Below are 10,227 nucleotides of genomic sequence, written 5' to 3' on the forward strand. Positions count from 1 at the left end.
AGGATATGAGGCATCCCTTTGTTTATGGGCTCCTTTCTGTCAAGAAAGATGCAGTACCACAGAATGACATTATTTTTCTGCCTATGTCAATGTTACCATTCTCTCTAGCAAATGGAAATGTTGGTATTTCCCCCTACATTTGCCCTCTCATCTATGCCTCCTATGGAAAGGGCTGCAAAATGTACCAAATTATTTCATGATACGATTTTCAAGTTTTTCCCTGTGGCATCTGGCTCTTTCTATGAGAAAAGGAGTATTTTGTGGTATAGCACTTGCTATAACATCACAGGAACCATCTTGTAGAATAAAAACAGCTAGAGCAGCATAGATCCCATTCATCAAAAGAGTTCCTCCAGTGTGGTGGTGGCCACCTAGGAGCTCTCACCTGTGGCAAATGGTGACATTTACTCCTGCTGGGAATGTGGCTGGGCAGACGAATGTTAAAGAGGGCCTGCAAGGCTGCCTGTGCTGCTTGACCCTTGGCCAGCTTCTTGCTACGTCCCGAGCCCTCAAATGTTCTCCCATCCACTCTCACCGCCATCACAAAACTCTTGATGTGCTGCTTCTCCACTGTCTCTGACAGGCAGACGTACCGCAGGCCTGACCGCAGCTCATTTAGCAGCACCACTGGGTTCTTCTCGCTCTCCGCCTTGGATGCCATCTTGTGCTTGTTTTGCTTACCGTGGCCCATTAAGTCCAGCGTATGGCAGAGTAAGCGCCCATGTCGATAAGCAGTGGAAAGCAATTCGTTATTAACGGGGTTATAGACTGAAAAGTCCTCGCTGTGTGTAGATGGTTCAAACTCCTTGAACAGAGTATCTGGAAAGTCTGCCTGATCAGAGGTAAAGTCCGTGGATGGGTTGATGCAGTTCCCCATGGCGAAGTGAGCTTGGCAGGCATTGGGGAACTGAACGAATGACTTCAGAGCTAGCTCTGCAGCACGCATTTTGGCTTTCTTTTTTGTGGGCCCTGTGCCTTCAAACGTCAGTCCATTTACTTCCACAGCAACAGCAAAGACTGGAGCATGCACCGGACCTGTCTGGGAAACCATTTTATACTGTAAACCTGGTTTAAGTTCATGCAGCTGAACCAGAGCATTCTTTGGTGTCACTGACCACGAGACTTTCTTCCAGATAAGCTGAAGTTTGCAGAAATGGCCATTATTGCCTTCCTCTAAGGGTCTTTTCCTCTTACTGCTAGATGTTCCTCCTCTTGCCCTCTCATTAGGGGATATTGGATGATCCTCCAGGTTGCCAACGTTTCGATTTTCCTTTACTTCTGCACTGCTGGTACCTGTCAGTAAAGAAAGAAAAAACCCTTACGTTACAGTTGTCCTCATAGTAACTGACATTATGCCTAGGGCTGACAGAATAGCCAAAAAAGAAAAAAAAGTTAATGATAGATATCCTTGCTCAGCCTTTTTTTGGGGGTTTTCCTCAAATATCTGTATAATGATTGGTTTATTATTTATAGCACAGGTTTTCTGCATGTCCTGAATGTTTGCTTGTCCCTAAAGTTCTACTTGTATTAATCACTAGCCTCCTGTTTTAAAAAAAGATTACATCATTCAAAGATGAAGCATAATTGATAACATGCGACTTCAATGAACTACTGCATTCATATTGGATAATTACTAGTAAAAAGTGAATTGTTTGCAAGGTTCCCTTAGGCTGAGATTTGTTCTATAATCCATGTGGGTGAATGCTTATGAATACATTATTAGAAATCAGAAACGATTCACATACGATTCACAAACAGAAAAATGGGCAAATTCGTTGAATAATCTATTTGAAATTAATACATTGACCAGCTCTCCTCACAGCATAGGCTTTTGTTTGGCTAACATCATGAATCCAACCTAAGAAATTATCTGACAGACCTTCCTAGGATTTGAAACAATGATTTGGTATGGACTCAGATTCCAGTTTAATAATTGAATGTCTTTCTGTCAAATTTAATTGCAGATACTCTTAGCTCCTGCATTAGGAACAACTAATACTGCAAAAATTCTAGATAAATCTAAAATGAGACTAGGAAAAGCCAGAGCATTGTAATGGGAGTAATTACTGATGTGAAGAATGATCTATGTCAAAGAAAAGCAATGGGAGAGAGTGACTGCCAGGAGCGCCGGGAACAGAATGAAGTGACAGTGGGGAGCTATGGAGGGAGCACTCCGTGGTTGTTGAGCCAATGAATCACACATTGCTCTGAACTACACTTGTGCAACGCCCCTGCTGCGAGGCAGTGCTCTTTCCTACAGCAGATGCATGACTGAGAATGGAGATTCATCTCACTGATGTCCTGAATGAGACAGAAAATGTGCTGCTGTCTACATAAGCATCCTATAACATTTCTGTCATTTCTGATTAGTTTGTCCAGTTTTATTGTGTCTGTGATACATCCTTCAGTCTTCCTGTGCAGTCCTTGGGGCAGAGAAAAGTTGAGGAAGTAAACATCAGTGTAAACAACCCATGAAGCAACCCGTCCCTGGAGCGATGCACGTGATCCCTTTCTGAGCAGAGCACTGTCTGGCTGCCTGCTGTTTTCCAACCAGCACTGAGCATGGAGCCTTCCCCACGGTTTGTTGTTGTCAGACATGAGCCACCTGTGCAAGCTGCATGAGACTCAAGCACAGAGAAGGTCCCCGTGGTCCTTAGAGGACAGAATGGTCCTCCTACATTCTGCAGGGCCATGGCTGTATTTGGTTTTCTCTCTACTGGCTGCAGGGATCTAAGGGATGAGCTGCTGGCTACACCTCAAGGAGCTTCTGCTGGAGCAGCGTGTCTTTGCTGCAGCCTAGTATTAGGCTGGGCTGACAGACGCACAGAAGCCTGCAGAGAATTATGTGGAACAAACCACCACGATTAAAAACTTCCTTTATATCCTGACAATTTGCACTTGTATTAAATATCAAAAGACTTTTTCCCATCAGAGCAATGTCTGCACTCATGCAAGTTGTTCCACAGAAGCAACTCACTGCTTAGACATGAGTAAAAATCGCATCTCAATTGCATGTGTGGGGACTCGTTTGTAGAACTGAGTCCTAAAGCCTAAAGCTCCCTTTCCTGAAAACCCTTCAGCACACCCTGAGCTCCCAGCCTGCATCTGTGTCTCACCAAAGTTACTTGCAGAGCTATGTGCTGCAGTGCTTTGCTGAGGCAGAACACAAAGTGACAAATTAAGGTCTTAGTGACTAGTTAATTTTTACTTTCTGAAGCTAAGGGGAGAGAATGAAGAAAGGTGAGGAATGAAAGAAAAAGAAATAGGTAATAGAAAAAGAAAAGTTTCATCATATGGCATTCAGCTGTATAAAATATAACATCCTTAAACCAGCCTCTCTGGAAATAAGACATTTAAAAGGTCAGGTTAACTAAGACACAAGAATAATTTGGTCTTTTCTCATTGTGTTCACAACTCTATTTATGGAAACTCTGATCTGAGGGGAAGGAGATGCCAACTCTAACCTTCCTCTATTTAGCCTGGCAGTGACTTTGGACAGACATTTTCCACCTTGACCCTTTCTCATGTTTCCATCCCACTCAGAATACACCTCTTTGGCTGTGTACATTTTTTTTAAATAAAGGTGAAGTATTTTGACTCAGACATACTTTTTAGCAGGAAGCAGGTTTGGTTCTGTATTTCACACCTCCTCTCTCATCTTACTTAATAGGTTTTTACAGAGCCAATTATGGTATATAATGATATTGTTGTCAGGAAGCATGAAAAGAAAGATAACTCCTGCTTCACACAATATTCAGGTTTGAAAATAATTTGTATTGATTATACACCACTGAATAGGAAAACTGAAGGAGTTATTTGTATTTTTAATTCATATTATCTTATTTCAGCTCTTTTTTCTTTCACAGTCAGAGAACCACAGATTTGTGAACATGAATGTGTGACCTTAACATCTTACTTTAATCACCCTCACTAAAACAGTGGTTAACTAAAAACATGGCAACACATACAATAAACAGTATTTATTTGTCTTAAATTTTGTCTATGAAATTGTCTAGTCCAGGATTTTACCAACAGGGAGTTTGCACTGATGCAGTGAAAAAAAGGCAGAGATGCAAGTGTAAAACTTCCAGAAACGAGGCACAAAGGATATGCAGACAACGTTGGGTCAGGTGTGTGTGACAGTGATGTGCCCGTATTTGTGGTATGTTTTGGCCTAATCACAGTGAAGGAAATCCATGCGAGTTTCCTTACAGTCAACCAGATTTCTAGAGGACTGTATCTTGGAACATCAGGAAATAGCTCAGTTCTTCCCAGACCTCAGTGAGAGCTGCAGGAGGCCAAAAGCCATTGTGGTATGTAAATCAGAGGCAGCCTAAATTCAGTGAGTGCCTCAGAAAGTCTGGGAGCCTGATAGACTTGTGTGATACCTGGCAGCTGCTGGGCAACGTGAAATTACTTTATACTTTCAGGTGTCTTTGAAATAGGAGGTCTTTGAAATGTGTCTTTTATGAGACCTCTGTGTAGCAGACATAAGATTACATCCCTAATGGTGGCACATGTACTTCTATTGTGAAAATCAGACAAAGCAGGCAAATGACACCAAACTACGTAAGATAAATACTGTAAGCAGCTGTAATAGAACAATCACAAGTAATTTTTGAAATGAAGAGCACTAAAAGAAAAGGGGTAAGTTGGAGGATGCACACAGGGAAAATGCAAAACTGTGGATCATTTTCAGTCCTGTCATCTCTCATAATGTCTTTGCTTTTGAGTTCCCAAAACACATTCTCTACATTTGGAAAAAAAAAAAAAAATAGTTCTCCTATGATGAAAGGTTGGAGAATAATAAAAATTGTAATGTGAGGGAGTTAAAAAAAAAAGGAGACAGAAAAATATTACAAATTTTTGGCAATAGTTTCTAAATTATTGTGTAAGATTTCTAAAAAATCCCACTTCTGCACTGCAATATCTCCTCAGGTAACTTTATTCATTGATTTTTACAGTTTCACAAGCAAGAGGAGATGTTGCAACCTTATATTTGCTTCAGTAATTGAATGGGAGAGAGGAAAGCAGTTAGTAAAATATATTTATTTATGCACTATTCCTCAATCTTTTATCTGCTCTCTCATGTTTTTCTCCTTTTGGTCATTATGCACAGTAGAGTTAACCTAAAGAGTCTGCATCATCAAGAGCTTTTCAGAACTATAATGCATCACTAATAATGACACTGCCTATGTCTCTGGGTCATAAGGGCCCTGCAGAACTAGCCATCCGATACTCCACGCTACATTTGAAGAGATAATATTGTTCCTGTTGAAGGTTATTCTGCTGCCAAGCCAACTTCCAGGGAGGATGGGAAAGGAGGGATGGTAGGTGGCATCTTCATTTTGGCTGGCATCTTTGCTAGTGAATTACAAAGGGCAGTACATTACTGAAAAGCCAGGATACTGAAAGAAAGAATTTGCAGTCTCCGTAGTAGAGCAAACTTCTGATTCAACTGATATCGCTGACACAGGAAGTTACTGTCTTTAGTAAACACCAGATTGCTACCAACACATTTTCAACAATACAGGTAGGACTTCATATTTATTTTTCTACATTTTATATTTAACCCCTGTAGAGTACATATTTGGTGTCCATCTGCATCACATCGACTGCAGGGGTTAGAAGGATTGACCTCCATAATTTCTGGCATACTTGAAAGTGAAAAATTTTAAACCAGAAGTGATAGGTATGAACCAGGAGCCAGAGCCACGGTACATTTGTCCAAGGTCAGCTAATACATTAAACACAATGTAGGGCAGTCTCCTCTTGCAAGCAAGATGGCATTTTCATACAGTATTGAATCCACAACAGAGGACTGGAAAATCTTCTACTAGGGATTTTTACATTTGTATTATTAACTTTAGAGTAATAATATTGTAACTAACAGCAGAAATTACTCCTTCTGATCTTACATGAAAACACACGTGTATTTTCAAACCTTCACAAAGGAATTCTACTTAAGGGAAACCTACCATGATCTCTGTTGCTGCTGAACACACCTAGCCAGCTCACAGGGTTCAGGTTACTTAAAACAGCATCATTAGACTTCATTGGTGTGTAACACCACACTGTGAAGGGAAGCATTACCAGTGCAAAAAGATACAGGACTTTGCTTAAACTGAAGACAGAAAATTAGTGAAAAGTGATTGCCATTGCCTTTAGCCATTCCAGAATGAAGATACTCTACTTTGCCCAACTTATTTTCTGGAATAACTGTGAAATACGTGCACCTGTTGTACAGATCTTACCAATTAGGGAAATTATTCGAATGACCTAATGACCTGACTGAGATGATATTCAGACTCTGACACTCACTGTCCAAGTTAGCAAATAAGTGCGTGCAGCATAAAACATATGCAATCCAGAGCAGAAATGGATTTAAGTACGTGTTTTGCTGAATCAGGACCAGACTAGAGCTTAGCTATAGGCATGGGAGAAATCCAAACAATGGCAAAAGACACAGTTTTCAAAACAAAAACAAGGGGATTGATTCTGTGTGGGATTGCCTGCAGCTCTGACAGCTGGAAAGGGATATTCGATGTCTTCTTAGAGGCAGGGTCCTGCTGTATCTCACACTGTGCAATCAAAAGCTCTGGGACCTCATGCTGCCTGAAGAAGGAATTTGACCAACATTCTCATAACTGAACATGCTTCAATACAGTGAATATAGGGTTGGGTTTCATCCTGCAAGACTATGGTAGTGACTGAAATCCATATGTTGGGGACCCTCTCTGGGGAGAGGTGTTGAGGGTGCTGCGCCGAGTCTGGGCATATGGCAGCATTGCACAGCAAGATATCCAGGAATCATAGGCTAGAGGAACACCCTAGATTTGTAAGTACCTGTCTGGTAAATAGTCTGCCTTGATGCCATGGCATAATGTGGATGGAAAGATTAAAAATCAGGGACAGGTAGAGGTCTGTAACATCATGAAAGGCAGGCAGGCAGTGAGAAGGGAATGATTATTCACTTTTTCATGCCATCCAAGCACTAGAGACAGCAGGCTTGAAGCAATAAAAGGGTGTACTTTTTGACAACACACTAAATCACTGAACTCCCTGTTCCTGGATGTTGTTGACAGCAGAAGTATCAGTGGGCTCTGGAGAGGACTAGACAGGTCTGTTGATGTCTAAGAAATATGATGATTCAGGTGCAAAATCTAGCTGAGTAAATTTCTTGCTGGGTGCTAGAAAGATATACTAAGGAGAAGATCGCTATTTAAATGTCCTTTTTTCTGAATGCCTCTATAACAGCAAATATTGAAAACAGTGTACAGAGCTAAACTTCCTGTTTCTAATCCTGTGTGACCTTTCTGACATTCTTAGATAACTCTGACTTCTAGGAATGAGTAGAGTGGTCCTTTTCTCATGTGTTCAAGATCAGGTCTTCATCAGAGACTGATGATTAGTTTACCCAAAATGCCACTCCAAAGCTGCCTAGTGCTTGTGATACATTCTTCTAGTGTTAGTTCATGGATCATAAACCACAACAGTAATATCTATAAACTAATAATCACCAGTTGAAAATGCATGTGTAGTTAACCTGGCATGGCTCCCTTTGTAAAGAAGGTGTAAAGGAATGTGAAACAGGATTTGACTCCATTTCAGCAAGTGGGATTCTGCCCATTGATATTGCACAGTTTGGGAAGGGGCAATCTTGCAGTATGCTCAGTAAGCAGAAAACTACAGGGGTAAGCAAACCACTTCTCTACCTTGCCAGCATTCTCATAGGCTACTGTTAAATTGCTAACAGAGAATGTTCTGCTTGTTCAGAGCAAATCACCAAAGCTCTTTAAAATGCCAAATTACTACACTGGTACAAATGTGCTATAGAAATCAGTGGGATTTACAACACTATACTAGAAGTGAACATTGAAATATAGCCGATTTAATTTGTATTTGTTTTTTGTTTTGTTTTGTTTTGTTGTTTTTTTTTTAAGATTCTAATAGTAACACCAAAAAATGTGTTGTATGTGACAAGAAAAAAAAAATTGCTATCTTTATCACTGGAGTGTATGTTTGACCCAAGAGAGGACTAGACAGCGTGTCCCTGAAACCAGTGAAATTTGCTGTTTCTCTTTCAGAAAACAGCTTACCCTGTCCATGTGAGCTATTTTAAAGCCAGTGCAGGCACGGAGCAGTCTTGGCATTACAGCAGCAATAAGAAAATAGTGTTACAGTGTTTGGCTTGTACAAACTTCCTACATTACCTAAAAATAACTAAGTAGCACATTTGGGAAACATTGCACAGGAGGTGCCTGCACAAGCTCATCATGTGCATAATATGTTTCCTGTGTACTTCTCATATCTCTTCCTGAAAATGTAGCCTCCCTGGGACCAATTTTGAAGGATTTTCAGGATTTTTTTTTTTTGCCTTTGCTAAGATATGTAAAAAGCTGCTGGTCCCTGTGCAGCAGAATGGTGTGATGTCCATTTGAGACTCAGCAGCAGAGAACAGAGGTCTGTGCTCCTTCACCAGCTATTCTCCTTGGTGCCACACCATGACCTAAACAAGGCAGAGTAGCAACAACAGAGGGGAAAAAAGCCCATTCTTCCCACCCACTGGCTCTAATAGAGCAACATGCCAATGTGTGTCTGGCTGGAAAAGAAACCCATTTGGTAGGTGATACTAAAACTCAAGAGTTGCTCATTTGGTTCAGAAAGCTCCACTCCCCCTTTTTTTTTAATGATTCAAGATGTGTTACAATAAGCAGGGCTGGATAACACACAATAATTGCTTCTAGGTGATAAATGGGAGGGTTTACTGAGGGCTATTCACTCCTAACTGCAGGCTTCCAGACTCCTTGGTGTTTTGAAGACTTCACAACTCCTTCAAACCCAGCAGCACCTTCTTCCAGCTCTGCAGTCACAGGTTCAGAGAGCAGCAGTGACTTTGTTCAGGTATAAGGGCCCAGGAGAATCCAGTGGCTCATTTTTGGGTTACATCTAGTTTATTTAAGCCTGGTTAATAATGTCTTCTCAATTGGATTTTGTTTCTTTCTTTCTTTCTTTTTTTTTTTTTCTTTTATTTTTGTTCTCCAAGGTCATGAAACAGAAGTAAAAGAGAAAACAGTTTTTCAAGTAGAGGGGTAGAGGGCTTGTTCCTGCAGTCTTTTGCAAAAGTCCTTTTGTAATCAAGGAAATATAAGTGGGGGGAAGATACAGCACCAAAATGTCCTGGTTTTTAGGGGTTGTGAGAAAAGCAAGTGAGCAAAAATAAGGTAGCATAATAGGAAAGGAGCTCCCCAGACTTGTAAACCTGAGTCTAAACATCTCATTTGTGTAAGAAGTTTTTCCTTTGTATTTGTGATACACCACTTACAGTACCAACATGCCAGGGTCTGCACAGGGAAAAGTGGGAAGGTGAGCTGAGATTAACCCTTCCTTAGCTGGAGACTGGAGAACACGTTTGCACTCAGCGTCAGGGAATTTTGCATTTTACATGCAGAATGGGCTTATGGCCTGCTGATATTTGAAAATCCACCTCCTTTTCACAATTACCCCTATACTACAGAGCTTTTATCTTTAAACTTTATTATTAATCTGTCTATAAGAAAAGAGACTGCTTACTTAAATTGTCTTCATCCTCCATGGTGGTTGCGCCAGGACTCAGGTACTTGAAGGGTGCTATGAAGGTTGACAATATGCTTACTTTTTCTAGAAGAAAACAGAAGAAGACACATATAAAATCAGTATTTTATCAGTGCATTCTGATCTACTCCACACTTTTTCTCAGATTAAAATATCTCATCAAGTCTGTTTCTTTTTTATTTTTCCTGACTCTACAGAATTCACAGAACTGCAATACATTTATTATAGCTGGCATGTGCAAATACCAAATACATGTTTCTCCTCATTTCTGCCCCTGTGCAGTGCTCCTTGGCCATGCTTCCCAGCAATGGTGCCTGAGCATTGCAGAGCTGGGAATGTGGGAGGCTTGAGCTGTTCCAGCTGGGAATGGTGGAGGAGAGTAAGAGCAGGAGGTGGTCAGCCCTGAGAGGAAGGACATGAGAACAGCTCTAATGGATGAGCCCACCAGCTCACCTCCTTTTGTTTCCTCTCCCTGACAGAGGCTGAACCAGAAGTCTCAGAGAAATCTCAAGTGTTGATGGAACAAGAGACTACAACTACTTCTAATTCTTCTAGAAATCATTAATTTGATTTTTCAAAAATCTATCTAACGCACAGGAACCTATTATCCAAAAAATAAGAATCCTATTTGAA

The 10,227-nt window shown here is 40.8% G+C and overlaps 1 protein-coding gene across 1 annotated transcript; it reads right to left on the reverse strand.

Moving 5' to 3' along the window:
* Positions 1-385: 385 nt before the first annotated feature.
* On the reverse strand, positions 386-9,660 carry LOC104526618 (double-stranded RNA-specific editase B2-like; the record flags this gene model as incomplete). Its single annotated transcript, XM_010170133.1, has 2 exons — positions 386-1,293; positions 9,574-9,660. Coding segments are annotated over 2 exons (995 nt in total), but the record flags the coding sequence as incomplete, so codon positions are not given.
* Between the last annotated feature and the right edge of the window lie 567 nt (positions 9,661-10,227).

This window comes from Antrostomus carolinensis, unplaced genomic scaffold (genome assembly GCF_000700745.2).
Source record: "Antrostomus carolinensis isolate BGI_N321 unplaced genomic scaffold, ASM70074v2 scaffold45286, whole genome shotgun sequence".
NCBI classification, from domain to species: Eukaryota; Metazoa; Chordata; class Aves; order Caprimulgiformes; family Caprimulgidae; genus Antrostomus; species Antrostomus carolinensis.